This window comes from Synchiropus splendidus, chromosome 5 (assembly GCF_027744825.2).
Source record: "Synchiropus splendidus isolate RoL2022-P1 chromosome 5, RoL_Sspl_1.0, whole genome shotgun sequence".
NCBI classification, from domain to species: Eukaryota; Metazoa; Chordata; class Actinopteri; order Syngnathiformes; family Callionymidae; genus Synchiropus; species Synchiropus splendidus.
Genome location: NC_071338.1, coordinates 29,283,698 through 29,302,585, shown reverse-complemented (window position 1 = coordinate 29,302,585; position 18,888 = coordinate 29,283,698). Strand labels below are relative to the sequence as shown.

At 41.1% G+C, this 18,888-nt stretch overlaps 2 protein-coding genes across 2 annotated transcripts; both read left to right on the top strand.

Moving 5' to 3' along the window:
- Window positions 1–5,971: 5,971 nt before the first annotated feature.
- Window positions 5,972–10,542, top strand: eif3m (eukaryotic translation initiation factor 3, subunit M). Its single transcript, XM_053865244.1, has 11 exons — window positions 5,972–6,120; window positions 6,805–6,937; window positions 7,170–7,308; window positions 7,471–7,594; window positions 7,666–7,760; window positions 8,023–8,106; window positions 8,191–8,290; window positions 8,716–8,797; window positions 9,147–9,290; window positions 9,533–9,593; window positions 10,298–10,542. The coding sequence occupies exons 1-11, from the start codon at window positions 6,079–6,081 to the stop codon at window positions 10,419–10,421; spliced, it is 1,128 nt and encodes a 375-aa protein (XP_053721219.1). The 5' UTR covers window positions 5,972–6,078; the 3' UTR covers window positions 10,422–10,542.
- Window positions 10,543–12,122: 1,580 nt separating this feature from the next.
- Window positions 12,123–17,409, top strand: prrg4 (proline rich Gla (G-carboxyglutamic acid) 4 (transmembrane)). The gene is made up of 7 exons (XM_053865963.1): window positions 12,123–12,356; window positions 12,443–12,559; window positions 12,639–12,802; window positions 12,883–12,910; window positions 13,955–14,096; window positions 14,863–15,060; window positions 16,730–17,409. Exons 2-7 carry the CDS (start codon window positions 12,457–12,459, stop codon window positions 16,755–16,757), a joined length of 663 nt encoding a protein of 220 aa, XP_053721938.1. The 5' UTR covers window positions 12,123–12,356; window positions 12,443–12,456; the 3' UTR covers window positions 16,758–17,409.
- Window positions 17,410–18,888: the final 1,479 nt, after the last annotated feature.

Below are 18,888 nucleotides of genomic sequence, written 5' to 3'. Positions count from 1 at the left end.
GATGCCTCCACCACATGCCACATCAACACTAGATGGTAGTGCTGTTGAAAATAATCCTTTTCTCAATGCATTGTGATGCAAACATGAACGATTCAGCATCGATGCAATGATCGATTATTATTCATTTGTTTATGGTACACATGGAAGGCTTAAACTTTCTTCTCCAACTTTCCATAAGCGACAGCTTTACAGCAGCCGACAGCGAACGTTAAGGAGCCAAATGCGAATTTGGAAGTTGACAAGACGCAAAGTTTGTGTACCATATGTCACGTGGAAATAGGCTAATCTAAGAAACCACGTCAGCCATTTCCAGCCACAGATGGTATCAACTGTTCAAGTGGAACCAGCCTAAACAACGAAAGCTCCTTTATTGTTATTATTATTATTGTTGTTGTTGTTGTTGTTATTATTATTATTATTATTATTATTAAACTCAAACCCTTGTTCGAAACAAAGCAATAGAGTTTTCAAGACAAACGACAACTCTTAGCGGTGGATCAGGCTCATGCGTCGATGAAGAATTCAGCTAGCTGCGAGAACTATTGTGAATTGCAGTACACATTGATCATCGACACTTAATAATAATAATAAGAAGAAGAAGAAGAAGAAGAAGAAGAAGAAGATCCTTCATGTGGCTGTGAAGGATCTTCAGAAGGGTGTTTCAGCCACTTCACAGGAAAAGTTATACCTGCAGTGTGCAGTGAAATCAAGTTAACATATGTAGTAGTAGTAGTAGTAGTAGTAGTAGTAGTAGTAGTAGACCGGTCTAGAGGTTGTAATTAGAATGCAGTGAGTAATTTCTTCGTGTGTCTGAGATGAAGAAGAGAACAGATAAGATAGTTGAAATTTCTCTGACTGGTTGCTCGTAGATTTTGTGCTACATAAGAATTCAGGATGTAAACTGCTGTAATGAATTATGATGTTGAATCGTAGGTGCGACAATCGTAGTCGAATCGTGAGGCCAATGAAGATGCGCCGGCCTTATAAACAGGATCTTATCTAATACCTCACTATTTGGTGTACACGTCCGACAGCAGCAAAAGTTTTTAGTCCAGAAAAACTCATGAATAAAGTCAAGTGTCTAGTCTTCACTAAGTATGTGACATCCCTCAGTGAGTTATGATGCAATAATGCACTGGCTTTACACTTGATGATGATAATCTGACGTCCCAAGTGCCACTCAGCATGTCACTGAATGGAAATAATTGTTCTACACAATCTATGCACAGCTCCTGCTGCTCTCTGAGTGTGTGTAAGATAAACACACTACGATGACAAAAAAGCACTCCATCACGAACTGAGCTTCACCCGACATCAGTGACTCGATCCATCGCAACAGAAACCTCGCAGTTCCTGGAAGAGTTTTTTTTCCTCAGCTGCCATTAGGTTGAAACAGAGCACACACATTCCACACAGGGGGGATTAACAGCCCCACTGTGGATGCTGTCTTGATTGATTGCCACGGTCTTTTCTGTGATATGAAGCTGGTCATTAAGTGATAACATGAGATAACAATGGTATTTTTGTACACTTCATGGTCAGCTTCTGCCACAGCTGTCTGCCAGGACACTCAGTTTTTGTCTTGTTATACTGTGAGAAATCATTTTGAGAATAATACGCACATTCAGCCCAAGACAGGGCGCAGACCGCTGCCAAGCAGCTTCCTTCCACTTGCATTGTGTTTTGATAGTTTGTTTTTGTTATTGTCCAACAAGCTCAGTGGGACAGCAGCAGGAGGCGCTAGCTTTCTGGAACCCACTTGCACAACTCAGTATAGTAAGATGGCCGGTTGAGCTTCTGCTACAGTGTAGGTGAGTCAATAGGATCCAGACTGCTAGTTATTTTTGTGAACAACAGCAAATCCATAACATGCCTCTGTGTATTTTTCTGATGAAACATTACCAGTTACCTTAGAATATTTTCGTGCAGAAGCCACTTCAGGAGTCTCAAACTCGTTCGGAGGGCTGCAACTTGATATCTAAGCTTAGTATAGGAGCATCCCACTTACTTGCACTCTGGTGGCCCCAAGGTCGACCCAGTTTGACAAGCCCGCTTCAAAGTTCCTTTAGTTCTTTATAATAATTGAATTAACAATCCAGATTTTAAGTTATACTGGAACATCTGGTGTCAATGCCACTGCTGCCTGACTGGACTCACTGTTCATAGTTAGAGATTTTTGACATATCTCCACATTATTGTTGTATTTTTTTGTGTATTTTTTCAAGTATATTTCATGTTTTGTTATGTCAATGTGCTGGTGTCTTTGTTTCTACACTGCTGATATACTTGGATGTAACTTCAGTTCTATGAGCACATAAGGCGATGCCTTATAAGGAATAAACCACTAGTGAAGTCTGTTATAGGGTGAAGCTTGTACCAAAGAGAAATACTAGTTACCTGGATGTAACTCCAGTTCTATGAGTACATGCAAAGCCCTTTAAAAGGGACGATGCGCAGTGGCGGAGGCCTTGTATTGGGGGCCACCCCTTCCCCCAGTTGGGCGGAGAGTATATAAAAGATCTTTAGGCAAAGGCCCTTATAAGGGATAAACCAATAGCTAAGTCCATTGGAGGGCGGCGCATGTATGAAATAGAATGTGCCGTTACCTTGTCTGTCTTTAATGTTTATTTGTCTGTCATGTCTTTAATGTTTGCCACGAGAACCAGAACTTCCCCAGTGAGGGCAGAATATAGGCAGTCTGATCTCATCTCTAGGTTAAAAGTTACTGAGGTTTTGCCTGAATGTTATGTTATGTTATGAAATAACAACGTGAAATACTGTTTTTATTATTTATAATTACTATTAATAATAACAGCCTGATTGAATTAATGAAGCCATACCAATTCACTACTAAACCTCCGCCAAGAGAATAATTTCATGTTATTTCATAGAGAAAAAAAATACAGTGAGATCCATGAGTCAAAACTTGGCTCACAGCAAATAATAGACTCTGGGTTCAAAGTTATGATGCTGGCACGAAAGTGTTCATCTCCACACCCGCATGTAGTTAGATCAGCAGAGTTCCTTGCTATTGCCAGTTACAATGCATTTTGTCACCAGTCACATAAATGTTGACGTATTTTCAAGTTCTCAACGGAGCCGTGCACATGCACAGCAGCGGCAAGAAGACACTCAAGTGAATGACAAAACTGCATATGCCATAAAAAAAGGATTAACTAAACACAAAACAAACTTGTGAGGAGAAAAGCGTGGCTGGGTGTGTGTGTGTGTGTTTCAGACGGGTGGGTCATCTCCTCGGTAATTAACAGCCTACTCGCTACACCCAGGATAGTGGGGAAGTTACTCATGCGATGCATCCTGACAAGGTCACTGGCTGATAGATGAGCCTGAGCGAGGGGATTTTTGGGAGCCTGTGAAGGCCGGCAGAACTGTGGGAACCAGACAATTAGTGGGTGGAAGGTAGGCAGCCATGTTGGACCACGACCATGAGTCTGCTTTACATGGATCCTCACCGCTTGGCCGGCTGACAGGGAGAGAGCAGACACCTGGACTCCACTCACTCTGACACGTGGTCATTTATCTTTAAAGAGGCTGAGCGGGCAATTAGCCAGAGATTTAGTTGGCCTGGTCACTGTCAGTGAGAACTTATAATTTCCCACTACTATATTGCTGGTATGTTTGTGAACTGTAGGAAGAAGCCACAGACCTCACAACAAAGAAGTAGGTTCACCCCTAAACCCAGGGTTGCCACAAGATAGATTCCAACTTGGGACCTCTGTTGAGGCAGCAGTTAGCAACAATGAAACATACCCATCTATTCCATCATATATTCTCATCCAAATCCTCAAAATGTTGAGGAATACTACTACCGATTGACATGTTTCATTACTTTTCATCTTATAATCTAACCAGAACAATAGAAGCACTCTTCCTGAGTGACAAAAAAAAATAAAACACACTGTCAAGTGTAAGTTTGTGAAGGCACACACACACACACACACACACACACACACACACACACACACACACACACACACACACACACACACACACACACACACACACACACACACACACACAGACACTCAAAAAGATCATGAGGAGATACGGTGACGTCTGCGTTGCCAGGTTTGATTTAGAATGACACAAACCAGCAACAATCTCCTCACAGCTAAAAGGTTTACGGTAGTTTTCCATCAATCCTCTTTTCAGGACATTCTCCACCAGATATTATCATTAAACATAACACACAGTGGCATTTTAAAGTCCTTTTTTGAGAAGGCGAAGATACCCCTCGCTCGCACCTGGTGCTTCAAAGCCTCCAAAATGCTTCTTCTGGACTTGCACCAGTTCTGCCGTTTGACAACAGTTGTTAATCAGATAATAAAAGCCTGAGAGTTGCACAAGTTCACTTGCATGGAAGCGGCGATAAATTTTACTCGCAGGGCAGGGAGAGAGCGGAGTTGGAGCTTGGTACCAGGCACTGACTTTCACAACAGTATGAGGTATCACATGATCGCTGCAGTGAGGCACTTTATCACATGATGTCATTGGTTCGCTGTAGTTTACACCCTCGCAAGTAATATTCAGAACACTGGTGAGGTCATCAGAAAAGTGCTTGTTTCTATAAACACAAATGAACATCTTCATCACGGGGTGTTGTCAACACCTCTGATGGTAACCCGACTCTGTACTTTAACGGCCGCTTCACTTACCCTCTTCACCTCGCTCGTCTCTGTCACCCGCTGACCTGCCACATTAACAATGCGCAGCACCACACTGGAGCACGTGCACCCACAGGTCAGCAGGGCTTCGGTGGAGGCCTGTTGCCCTCTGACACCGAGAGGGTTTTTGGGCTGTGTAGCTTTCTGACAGGCCTGTGATGGTGGTCCACGCAGATGTGCCTCGGCCTGATCAGATAACCTCCCCTGGGGATCAGGTTCACTTCTGTAATAACTCTCATCGAAGTCATCCTGGGTTAAGCCCGCAGAGATGAGGTGTCGAGCTGCAGAAGAGAGTGTGGCATACAAGGATTTAGAGGCGGAAGACTGTGTGACTGATCAAATTTATGAGAGGTCTCTGCTCTTGGTCGTGCACATCATCATTGAAAGCTGAATCGATAACTCCAACCAAAAGCTTCTTATTGTTCAGTTTTACTTCATAAAATGTACCAAAAATTTGTCTCGAGTTCCACCACACCTTAAGGTTTTTACTTCTTATCTAAAACTTGTGCATTTATTTTATTTGAAAAGCGACAAGACAGATATATATATTTTTTTTTTATTTTACTATGATTCTGAATCAGAATTTTGAAACCATTTTCTAAGAGTGGTAGCAAGTAGGAGGAGTCTAATTTTTCTAAATTCTCTACTGACGGTTCAATCTTTCATTTTCTTCCAGTTGTTCCCATTGCCGTGTCTTGAAGAACTACCTTGCTTCTTGGAGCAGCAACAGGAGGGCACAGTACACTACATATTCCCATCTACAGACAATTTAAAGTAACAACGTTTTATGTTTAGAGAGTTGTGGGTGGTAAATGGAGTGCCTATTGGGAGAATACTCAGGCCTGGTTTTAACATGAGGCCAGATTTAAGCCAGAAAACCACAACAAAACATAGTTTGGAATTGAAGAAATGCATTGACACTTATATATGGTGTAAGTTCAAATAAAGCTTTAAAAATGAAGAAGAAAAATGTATAATTTTTCACTTATTTTGTTGAAATAATTCGATTATATTGTCTTGGGAAGTGGAGGAAAAGCAGTTTAACCAACCAAACCAGACTAAAACCAGGCGATACCCTCTTAACTGGTTTAGGCAGTTTCTCACACAGATTTAATACATATAAACAATTAACAAAAACTTGAGACAATTACATGTGACTGTACAAGGTGAAAAAATGGCTCAGAATAAACCCACCAAGAGTGAATTTTTTTCTTTTTCTAGTTCAAAATCTTATTTACCGTTCTCTGCTTTGTGGAAGGACATTGTCGCTTTAACAACTCGACCCGGAAATGCAAACTGTTCGCCGGGTTGTCGTCACCTTTCCTTTTCCGCTCGGGTCACCGCAGCAGTCGGAGCGTGGTTCTCATCATCGAGCCGCACAAAACCAGCCAAAATGAGCGTCCCGGCATTTATTGATATCACCGAGGAAGACCAGGTGTGTTGCAGAGCATGTAAAATGCGATTTACATCTTGTTCCCTTTGGATGTATTTGTTGGAAGCTACCGGTTATCTTGCATATGTTAGCATCCGCTGGAGGTAGCTGCTACTTGTTAGCTCCTCGATATAACGATGATGAGCAGAAAAGATATCTACATATTTGACTTCGGTCTAGTCATGAACGCCTTTTTAAATATTCTGCTCTATTAACGCCCATTTTACTGCAGTAACTTTTTACGCATTGGGAAGTGCCTTGTTAGCTACTTGAAGCTGTTAAATTGTTAGCCTGAAATCCAAATAAACAAAGCCGCGAGAAGTAGTCGCCTCGTAATAAAACGAGGTTTGGTCTCGACATCATATAAGTAGCATTTCTTCCCCTCAACATTCTATCAAAGTAAAGTGAGTCCGCTTGAGTGAGTTGTACTTCGTTTAAACCGGTGGTTTCAACACTGAATTATTAACTCTCCGAAACAGGGCTGTGTTTGCATCTGTATAGAAAGAATCAAGGTTATTTAAACCTTGTGTGTGTTTTGTAGTTTGTAGAAAAAATTGCTGTTGGGTTTCATGCAATGTATGTAAACCATGAGGATTGTTCATTGTTTTGAAACGAAGTGCGGTACAGATTTTGTGTATGTTTTAGTTGTTTTCGCTTTATACTAATAGATTTCAATTCTATGCACAGGCGTCAGAGCTGAGAGCCTACATGAAATCCAAAGGTGCTGAAATCTCAGAAGAAAACTCTGAAGGTGGGCTTCATGTGGATCTTGCACAGATCATCGAGGCGTGTGATGTTTGCCTGAAGGATGATGATAAAGGTTGGTGATTGATGCATTCATTCTTCCGGCTGATGTTGTTAATATGTTTCTGTGAATGAGTTAGTTCCCATACGAGGAATGTGATGTATTTTAATATTAAAATAGCACCGTATTTAAATGTAAATTGATTTGGCTACTACTCTGCTCATCCACAGACAAAGTGCTGATCCACATGTGAAATGCTGCTTTTTGCAGCCCCTCCTTTATCACCCCCCTTTTTTTGTAATTGCAGAAGTCGAGAGTGTAATGAACAGCATCGTGTCTCTGCTGTTGATCCTGGAGACAGAGAAGCAAGAATCTCTCATCGAGAGTCTTTGTGAAAAGCTGGTCAAGTTTCGAGAAGGAGAGAGACCCTCCCTTAGGATGCAGCTGTAAGTATTATGGCCGCAACTTTGCAGTTCATTGTTGGTTCCTAAGATGCAACATCACATGACTAGGATTAGATGCCACAAATGCACAAAAAAAGCACTCTGTGTTGAGTCAGTTTTACCGTTTGATAAATAGCCTTCAGTCCCTTTTCAACTCTTTCCCAGGTTGAGTAACTTGTTCCACGGCATGGATGAGAACGCCCCAGTGAGATACACCGTCTTCTGCAGTCTCATTAAGGTCGCAGCCACCTGTAATGCCGTTGCCTTCATTCCAACCGATCTTGATCAGGTATGTTGCGTTGTATATATATTTTTTGGTTCTCGCCAAAAACCTAGCGAATTAACGTTTGTCGTAATTAGGTCCGCAAGTGGATCATTGACTGGAATCTGGACACAGAGAAGAAGCACACTCTCTTGAGGCTGGTGTACGAAGCTCTGGTTGACTGCAAAAAAAGGTACATTTTAAAAAGTATTTTTTATACTGAATCAAATTGCCGCCTGTAACACAAGACGCTGGAGAATAGCCGACGTTTGTGTTGTTTTGTTGTTCATTGTACTGGTATAAAATACATGGATTTCTGGAGTGTACCAGATAAAAGTCTTGGATAATCATACTTGTTTGATACAGAATCCTTGATGGGCTGTATTTAATACATGTAGGGAGAAATGCATTGTTTCTGTAATTTGTAATATTTTGATGTAATAATATTCCCTTAGTGAAACAGCAGCAAAGGTGATGGTGGAGCTGCTGGGAAGCTACACAGAAGACAACGCTTCACAAGCACGAGTCGACGCCCACAGGTAAACTTGAGCTCGTGGTTGGTCAAAATTTCAAAGGTCTACACAACCTCATACGTGTCCCATTGTACGTTTGTGGTGGTTTAGATGTATTGTCCGTGCGCTGAAAGACCCCAACACCTTCCTCTTTGACCATCTTCTGACCCTGAAGCCAGTCCGCTTTCTTGAAGGAGAACTTATCCACGATGTGAGTAATATCAACCCCCCTTTTTTTTCTTTTTTTAACGTTCAATGAAAACAACAGTAGACTGGTGCATTAACACAGTTGCTTCTCACACCAGTGTTTTATTTTTCACGTAATTTATTGTCCTCTTCCGAATGATGATGTGTTTTTCCGATCAAGAAAAGAATATGTTTTAAATGACTGGAACTCATGATGCAACTAAGTTTCCCGTGTGACTTTTCTCTTCCCAGAACAGTCCATTTTTTCAATTGCATCATACACATTTTTCTTTTTTTTTTAATGGACATCTTTCCCCAGGAAATCAAAATGATTCATGACACAAAAGAGTTAAATCATCATCGCTCAATGAGATGAAAATGGTCTGTTTTACCTGGACCTCGTGGGCATCTTTTTTTTCTCATGTTATTTTGTCTCCTTTTGTTTTACAGCTACTGACGATCTTTGTGAGCGCAAAACTAGCCTCATATGTCAAGTTTTATCAGAATAACAAAGACTTTATTGATTCTCTTGGTGAGTAGACGGCCCCCCTTTTCTTCACTTCTCAAAAATTGCTGAGCTTGATGATTTCACACCATCATGCAACACATTGTTTCACTTTGTAAAAACCTGTTATTGGTCACCTTTACCAGCGTTTGTTAGCAGAGTGCAGGAATGTGCCAGGATCAGCGCTGAGCCCGCCAGGGGATTAGTTGTAATTACACAAGTGTGTAGGATGCCTCTGAAAACACGTGTAGTGTTGGCTGTGTTTGTGTTGATGGGCACATTCTGAGACTAAACATGTAAATGATTGAAACCAGGGAACTCCCCAATGTAAGACCTAATGGACTGAGACCATTTTTTGTGCTTAATGATCCCACAGGCTTGTCTCACGAGCAGAACATGGCTAAGATGCGTCTGCTGACCTTCATGGGGATGGCAGTGGAATTCAAGGAGATCTCCTTCGACACTATGCAACAGGAGCTGCAGATCGGAGCAGATGACGTGGAGGCTTTTGTCATCGATGGTAAAGATTGTTGACCAATATCTAAGACGTGTCATTGCGAGATGCTGTTTAAGGTTTGTTTATACCATGAAATATTTTGTACAGTAGTTGGTGTGTTGGTTCTCCAGATGAATCTCTCTGGAGTACCACATGACCTGCTCTGTGGTGATTCTTTGTATCTCATGTAAAGCCTTCTCTGGCCAAAGCTGCTTTTTTGTTCTTTCTTCCCATCGGAGCGCTGAATGTTTGTTTCCCTGTTGCAGCTGTTCGGACCAAGATGGTGTATTGCAAGATCGACCAGACACAGCAAAAAGTGGTCGTGAGGTAACGTTCTGTTTTTGTTTTGATATAATTTTAAAAGTACATTCATGAGTTCTGTTGTCAAACAAACACTGTTGTGATAGTTTTATTAATGCTTCATGGTTAACAGAAGTGCCTTTGTATTACAGCCAAATTGCGGTCTTGCTTAAAATAAAAGCTCTGTAAGGAGTAGTGTTTTCAAGTAGAGTATCAGGCCGCTGAACATGGCCCAAAATTCCCCCCCCCCCTTTTTTTTTTTGTCGACCGAAGACTTGTACCATCGAAACAACACAGCCAAAACAGGGGATTGTGATGACGCAAGCAACACTGTGTGGCCAGATTCAGCAGCAGACACTTTCCCTTGAATTGTAGTGGACCGTGAGGTGACACTCTTTTTTTAGGATGCAGAAACAAAGAGAGCATGTTTCATTTTACAGTCTGTGAGGGGCCTCTACATCGTTGACCACCTTGTTTTCAATTTCATTTTGTATTGCACATTGTTGAAATGAATGTTTTCATAATCTTATTGATTTATTTGAAGCTTGAATGCTACTTTATGTGACTGCGGCGACTACTTTGTGAGCAAATGTAAACGGCAACATATGTACAGTGTAGTCATAAGTTACATTGCAAAATTCAGACCAAATATTAAGAATGCCGCATTTAAAACGGTCGTTCTTTTCCCCTTATTTTCTTACATTTATTTTTCGTTGCTTCTGATCTTTCAGCCACAGCACACACCGGACCTTCGGCAAGCAGCAGTGGCAGCAGCTGTACGACACCCTCACCTCCTGGAAAGCGAACCTTGCAACCGTCAAATCCAGTCTGCAAACCTTATCGCCGTCTGCCTGAATTTTCCTTCCCACCGGATCAGACCTCCTCAGCCCAGATTCTTTCATATTTCTGCTTTCAAAGCTGTCCCACTGATCTGCTCAGTTTTTATATACATCTAATAAAAGACGAGTGGAGTTGACCGGAGAGGTATTGTTTTCTTTATGACCTCTTCACAACTGAACGTTGTGACAACAAATGTGAGATGGTGGAGTCACCGAAGAGTCATCGGCTGTTTTTAGTTCTGAGTAATAACTTCATTACTTTTCTACTGAGGTGGGACGTCTTCCTGACAGCACATCCAGAAACTCTCAGTGGTGAAATGCTCAGCTGTGCTCAGGTGACTCATGATCATGAGAAGTAGGGTGGGTCATGTCAACTAGTGATCCCGGCGTTGTTGTGTTCATGCTGTTTGTGTCATCGCATGCTTCAAATGCCAATCCTCCACCGCAGTACCAGTTTGAAGAGTCCTGCCTTGTCTCATGACTTTCATCTCAAACTAAGATCCATCTGCCTGAAGTTATTCTTGAGGTCATCTGTAGACCGTTTTTTGCAGTCATCTCAATAGTCGTAGATATGTAAAAGGTTTGTGTCACTGAAGCAAGTTTCTGTGTCACAACAGAAGTAGCTAAAACTTGAAAGTATTATTTCCAAACAGAAGCAATACACTTATCCACTCTAATGTCTTGAGTTTGATCTGATCTCAGCATCCATGAGTCTGGAATCCCTCATTTGCTTCACCATGTTTGGTTCCAACGTTCCCAGAGATAAATCTCCTCCATGACAGGATCCAGACACCTGGTTGTCCAGTGTCAGCATTTCTCTTTCATGGCCCTTCACTTTGCACAATCATCCATGCTGCCTTATCTCTGACTATCCACATTTCCATCGCTGAGTTTGTACTAGGTTCATTTTGATCTCACATTGATGGAATAGAGCTCTGTGTCCAAATGGATTGTAAAAAGAAGAGAGTCCATCATGTATCAAGTCAATAAATATCTTAAATAGTAGTTTCTTAGGAGGATTTTTCAGCAAAGATGCCAAAACGTTTGATGCTGCTGCCTTCAGAGAGAAACTGTTTTGTGTTTAGGTGGCTCTCGATTGGAGAATAGATTAGGTATCTTGTATTAGTCCCACAGTGGGAAAAATGTACTTGTCACAGTAGCACCAAGAGAAGTTTTGTGAAAAGAGGAGAGACAGTGTTGGATGAAGAATCAGAAAAACTTTATTAATCCCAAGGGAAATTGTGTTTGTAACATGCTCTGTACACAACATATCACAATAAATCAAAAAGAAATAATATTATATATATATATATATATATATATATATATATATATAAGTGCAAAAAAAGAATGTTGGAAATGGAACTAGGTGGGAAAAGGAGATGACACCCATGGGATTTATGGATGTAAATCGGTAAATAGAGAGGAGACCGGGGGTGATTATTAAGAGTAACTCCTGAAAATCTGTATGATTTAAAAGTCTGGAAACAATTTAACCCTGTTTAATTAATTCATTTAATTTATGAAAAGTCCTAGCAAATGAACTTACATAAAATTATTTGTTTTAATTTATATACACATAAGAAATAAACCACCAGTGAAGCGGATCACTGTTACTTTTGTAAAAAAAATAAAATAAATGTTGGCGTCCTCTCAGCGACCATTGACGTGACTATAGCTGATCTTTGTCCAGGTAAACGTGGATCGATTGGTCGAGTCTGTGCAGGTACTTTTGGGACGCACTCGGTCTGTCAGACACTTGTGTTGCGAGTAAACAACTGACTTTGCTTTAACCACCCGAAGAAAGTCTGCGTCAACGTTTCAACGTAGTTATTCTCCCCGGCTGAGAAGGAAGGTTCCCCGGTCACAAGTCCGACCGTTTTCTTGTTGGCGACGTCGACGTGCGGACGCGAAGGTTGTTAGCTCCGTAATGAATCGCGTTTGGTTTTAGGTAAGTGGAGTTGTGCGCCGAGTCGTGTGAAGCCAGGGCGTTGTGTGTGAGTGTGTGACGGTGGTTTCCCCTCTCAATGCTCGCAGGTGTGCTCACGGCCATGTTGCTGAATGTGCTGGTTCTCCTCGCCCTGCTGACCCGGGGGGACCCGGCCTGTGTGAAGAAGGTCGCTCTAAATCAGGAGGAGCCACTGGCTGAAGACGGTGAGCTTCATGCGGGGAAACTTTCCCAGCGTGTCCCACGGTACCGAGACTTAGAGCGAGAACTCTCTGGCGTCTTCAGTGTTCGTAGAGGAAGGGCAGGCAAACGCGTTCCTGGGTCGCCATCTGCTGTTCAACCGGTTCGACTTCGAGATCTTTGTCCCCGGGAATTTGGAGCGGGAATGTTGGGAAGAGGACTGCAACTACGAGGAGGCAAGAGAGGTCTTTGAAAACATCCCGGATACAGTTAAGTCACGATCAACACTCTCCTGAAACACCAACCAACCTGCACAGGAAGCAGCACTCATTTTGTTTTGCTTTTTCAGGATGCCTTTTGGAAAAAATACATCGCAGGTAAGCAATGAAATTCTGGGTTTAAGTTTGATCTCTGACTCTACTGATACATGCTGCTCTATCAGGAGAATTTCATGTCAGATCTTGATTCAACTAATGCATCCCCAGGGCTCAGAAAACCTGTTTTACTTCCGTATGAGATCACAACATCTTTTGATGTCGTCACTCAAGTGATTTGCTCAAAATCCAGCTCACGGCTTCAAAGAGTTTTTTGTCACTCTCAAGTTTTTCCAGTGGCTTCCTCGATTTTCCAGTTAATTTGGTGTGTAATATGATACATTTTATAGTGAGAGGGTCTTTGCATTGAGCGCAAAGAAGCGATGGAGGAGATTTTTGCAAGTTAGGAGGGAGGTACTGTGAAGATTCAGGGAGGTGGTTCAAGTTCAAGCAGGTGAAGACTAGAGTGCAGGCAGGGTGGAACGTCGGGGGACGACCGACAGGGAGGATCTGTGGCTGAAGAGAATCCACAAGTGAAACACATTTATCCCGTTATTTGAATCCAAAAGTTTGCGTTAATATCTCAGTTTTTTTTTGGTTTGTAATTTAATAAACGTCAATCTAAATGGTGCTTTTTTAAAGGTCTTATATCATACTTCTTAAAGTCACAAAAAAACAGTTGTAGTCACTCTATAGTGAAATAAAAATAATATATATATACAGTATATATTCAATATATTATAATATACAGAGGAAATCCTCTGCCTGAAAGAGCACTGGAGTTGATGACCAAAGTTCAAACCATCAATCATCCACTATCAGGGATGTTACACAATGTAATATGAAATAAAGTCCACTCTTAAGAAATGACCCAATTGTTCACGTAAACATTTTTATCACTATTAAATGCATACCCATTAGTGACCCACCGTGGATGGCTTGGCTTTAAGTCAGTAGTAGCAGTAGGTTCTTGACATTCTAAACAAAAAAAAAAACTAGTTTCTGTAAGTTCCTTTGTTTCACATAAGAACTATGGTCTTTGGAGTCTTGGATAGCTGTGGTTTTGCTCCGGCTGTATATCATGTACTGTTCTGTTCTGACTGACAGATAAGGAGAGACGCTCCACACGGGTGGATGTGACGTCTCTACTGGTGGGCTTGATCATCTCGGGTATTGCCGTGGTGATTCTCTGTCTCCTGCTGTGGTATTTCTGTCAAGGCAGATGTAAGGACGGCTTTAGCCGACCGGGGTGAGTGATGTCATTTTTATCTATGTACAGTATATAAAGTATGTTTGCCCCATTTAAATATTGCTTCTACATTACTAGTAGTGGGACTTTAACAAGTTATTTACGATTAATTAATTTCAACATTATTACTATTAACTACAATAAAAAATTATTTAATTAAATCTAATTGAACAGTTTTCTCACCAGACAACATGGCACCTTTGTAAGTGCTGTCCACACTGATGCACAAGACACGTGGCAGCGAGGATGATAACAACAACAACAAACATGGAGGAATCCCTGAACAAAAGCAAACAAAAGCATCTGTTTGCTTTTGTTCAGGGAGGTTTTTCACTACACAATGGCCTGGGTTTCCACTACTATGAATGGACTTGGAATTCTTATACAAATATTTTCAAGACATGAAAAGACCTTCAGTTGAAATAAGGTGATATAAAAACTTGAATATAGCCACCATCGTGATTTATTCGCTATTGTCAAACTGATGCAAAGTAAACAATATTTTGCTATTTAAATGTGTGTATGGGTCCATCATTAGTTTCACTAATATACCAAATTCATTCAAATTGAAAAATGTGGCTTCTTGTGGCAAATATTCTTATACCATTACACTGCGATTAATTGAGATAAATTCATCACAAATTCTCTAAGTAGATTCATTTGTTTAATCGAATCCCACCCATAGTTTTTACATAAATGTGGGTGGACATGAATTTATTCCTGTTAATGTCGCTGTCCTTAAACACGGTTGTGCCGTCTCTTATAGCTCAGCTCAGGCTCATCCTCGGAGAAGGAGCAACGCTTCTCTAATAATGTATCGACTGGAGGAAATGTCTCTGCAGCCGGGGCGTCGTCCTGCTCACATGCCACCATTGGAGGAGGTCGAGCCCCCAGGACTGCCCACGTATGAACAGGCCATCGCTAAAAGTGGACAGCATGATGCCCCTCCACCTCCATATCCGGGGTACGTAGACATGCTTATATTTTTGGGTTAGGTACACAGCTGTGGCCATATGGCTGCCGCTCCAACAATGTGGTCTGGGCTTGGTTCACTTCACAGTTTGGTGAATGTGCTGTGCTGATATGTTATAAAGGTGCCAGGTGGGAGCGCCAGCATAGCCCAGAATTCCTGATAATTTCGACATAAAACTGAGATTAAAAATTCTTTTTTATCATAGTGGAAGGAAATGGGGAATGACTGGGGCAACAGATGAACAATAATGCCTCCAAAAAGGGCATAAACTTGGACCATTTCACTGACCAACTCTGACCAGGAAACAAACTGTCCAGCAGTCTGTGCTGATGTGGTGCTTCAGGGTGGTGGAAGAGTTTGAGGTAGTGAGGGATTTGCTGACAGAAATGAGAGCAGACTTAATAAAAATATCACATGCAATTGCCCTGATAAGTGCAGGCAAACGCAGAGAGCGTTGGCGCTGGTACAGAGCAACTGAGCCACTTTAAAGGAAGACATAAACGGAGAAAACAGAGTAAACCGTAAGAGAAAATAAACAGCAGTGAGTGACCAAACACAAATGGATCTCTCAACACTGATAGACATTTGACATCTCAAAGTGGTGAAATCAGAGGACCCCAATCTAGGTACAGCAGGTTGGATGACCCGTGTCACAACTACGCACAAGAAGTATATCAAGATGGAAAGAAACTAATGGCTATAAGAAAGAAAGGTTTCTGGAATCAAGACCGATGCAAAAGTCCAAACAGCAGCAGATCCAGTTGCATGTCAAGTTCATCAAATTTACTGAAGAAAAAAATGCACTTAGTGTAAACTGTTGAGAAAATTGGGAAAACTGAATAAAATTCTGAATAAAAAATATAATTAAACCATCTCTAAATAACATAAAATAACAATTATATATTTTATTTAAACATAAGAAGATTTAAGTGAAGTGTAAATAAGTGAGTAAGTATCACCATTTCAAAACTGCTTCAACAGGTGCTTTCATGAACAGTTTTTACTGTTGGGGGCCAGCAGCATCACTTTCTTTATCATTTTTTCTTTTCAAGAACTTCCCCATAGTTGGTAACTGTCACAGATTTGCAGCTGTCAAGTCAATTCAGTGACACGCTACTGCCACCATACGTGGCTAATGTAATGTATTAAAACTGAACGTCTCACGGCCCAAAGGTGTAAAACAAAAAAAAAACTTTTAGCGGCCCTCTAGGAGGTACGACCCCAAGTGTGCTGGTTGGTCGTTGGAGATTGCATTTTCTCTTGTGGTAGAGGACCATTGTGAGGTCCGTGCAGGATGGAAACTAATCCCTTTGGACTTCCCCTAAGTGTTAGCCAATAGTTGGTGGGCGGAGCACTATGACGTTGATATAGCACCTAAATGTAACCTGAGTTGTGTAGCAATGTAACTGCTCAGCAGGTTTTTTTTTCTTCTGCTGCTGAGGTGTTGTGAAGCAGGAGAGGGGGGTTTATAGGGAGGGTGAGGAGGGCCAAAACAAGAGTTCTGTTTTCTGTCTTAGAGCGGTGCAGAATCAGCTCATGTTTATAGCAAAACTGAGGATGATTTTCATTGCTAATAAATGAAGAATTGTCATGGTATTTGTTGCTAAGATTCAAAACTCCATTATTACGTTTTTAAAAAATGTTCTCTTTGTCCCTGTAGGTCAAGACCTGGAACCATTCGTCGGTAGTTTCTACAGACCATCTCGGATTCAACGCAACTTTTTAACAGACCTTTTAACTGACAAGTGCCTTTTTTTCCATGTTCTCAAAGTTTTTTTTTTTTAAACTCTGCGTTGAATAAGGCGACGACAACAACACACCGGTGCCTTTTGTTTTACATGAAGACATTTTGGTGGATGCACAGATGCAAGTATGGCATACTGGAATCGATTATAAGGACAGTAGAATTAAGTAATCTGCTCATCCTTTCGCCAACTTTTTTTTACTTAGCATTGCCGTCTTTTGCCATAGTTAATAGAATTCAGCTAAATTGTTTCAGGTGTGTTTGGTTTTGGATCTTGGGGACGGTAATTTGATGTGTCAAATAGTAGTTTTCTGTAAATGTCAACAACCATTTACACAAAAGAAGTTTGTTATTTATAGGACGGGAATCGATCGTAATTGATGTGACACTCGGTAATATTTCACCAGCTTGAAGTTTGCACTAACACTGTATTCTTTCTCATGTCCGATGCATAGTGTCAATCCAATTGAAGTATTATGGCGCGTATATTTCTGTGAATCTGTACATTCAATGTTTTATTAAAAGACTGTAGACACTGTTGAAAACTCAGGTTGCTGCTTGAAATGAATATCTGTAAAGTTTTAAATACATTTGATTTCGATTGATTTGAGAATACTGTGTGGACTCCTTATTTAAAAAGAATCATTCTCACTGGTTAGAGTTGTTTTTAATTCGGTTGGTTTAACTTGGGGACGGGAATAAGATGACATTTGACGGGATTATTTGCACAGAGATGATGCTGAAGACAACTGCTTCATCTAGAACAGTGGTTCTTAACCTGGGTTCGATCGAACCCTAGGGGTTCCGCCGCAGAGGTCCACCCCTCAGTCTAGTCTGCACTTAGTGGGCACAGTCATTGAAAGCGTCCTGCGCTGAGATTTCCTACCGGTTCGCTTTGAGGTCGCTGGTTTATGCAGCACAGTGAGACCTCCCTATCAGACCGCATATCTGAACTGGTCTCTCAAAGGCAACAGCAGAGGTCACACTGAGGTAAGTTGTTGTGAGTTCATGCACTGTGTTGGTTTTGTTATTTGAACAAGGTGATATTAATGCACAATTCATTTCGTGCATCAGTTAAAAAAATCATTTTATTTTTTACTAAAGAAGGGTTCGGTGAATGAGCATATGAAACTGGTGGGGTTTGGTGCCTCCAACAAGGTTAAGAACCACTGATCTAGAATAAGTGTCTTGTTTTTATGGCCCGCTGTCACATCAGTTGTTGGAAAAATACAGTCTCTTAACCATTAAACAAATGTATTGCAAATGAAAAGATAAATCACCAACACGGATTGAGTTGGTGAATTCTAGATGAATCTTTTCCACAGTTCAGTGACTGTAGTGGGTTTCTTGGCCATAACTTTGTCACCAAGGATTTTCCAGAGGTTCTCTATTGGGTTCAGATCAGGACTCTGGGCAGGCCATTTCATTATTTCAATGTTTTCAGTTTCAAGGAACTGAAACTCACCTGTTTTGCTGTGTGACAGGGAGCATCGTCCTGCATAAACACTGCAGGACAATGATGTGTTTATGCACATTGTTGAAACGACATCCTCCGCATTATCCTGTCCTCCCTTGCGTTTGTCTTTCGTGGACGACCAGCCTTCTTGGGAGACTTGAATGAGTTTGTGATGTCGCAATATTCTTGAAATCACAGATTTGCTATGGCTGACAGGGTCATCCCTTTGGCCTTCAGCTGGACAACGTGCTGCCGGAGGGTTTCAGTCACTTTAGAACGGCTCACCATCTTGCAGAGTCAGAGAAACTGGAGGTTTGGCTGCCAGGTAAATAGGGGTTGTCAGGTAAGCAAGGACATTAGCAGCAGTAACCAGTTCTCTAATTCTTTAATTTTGATCATTTTTTTAATATGTCATTTAAGTTGTTTATACTGTGCTTTCAGGATATATGTAACTCTTGAAATATACTTCAAATATTGCTCTTTTAATCCTGCTTGGATCATATCAAATATGATTTTGCAGTGACCTTGAAATTGAGTAAATTGTAGATTGTTCTCTAATTCTGATCTCCAGTGTAGTTACATTCATCTAAACAGTTTTATTATTTTCTGACTTGCTGAG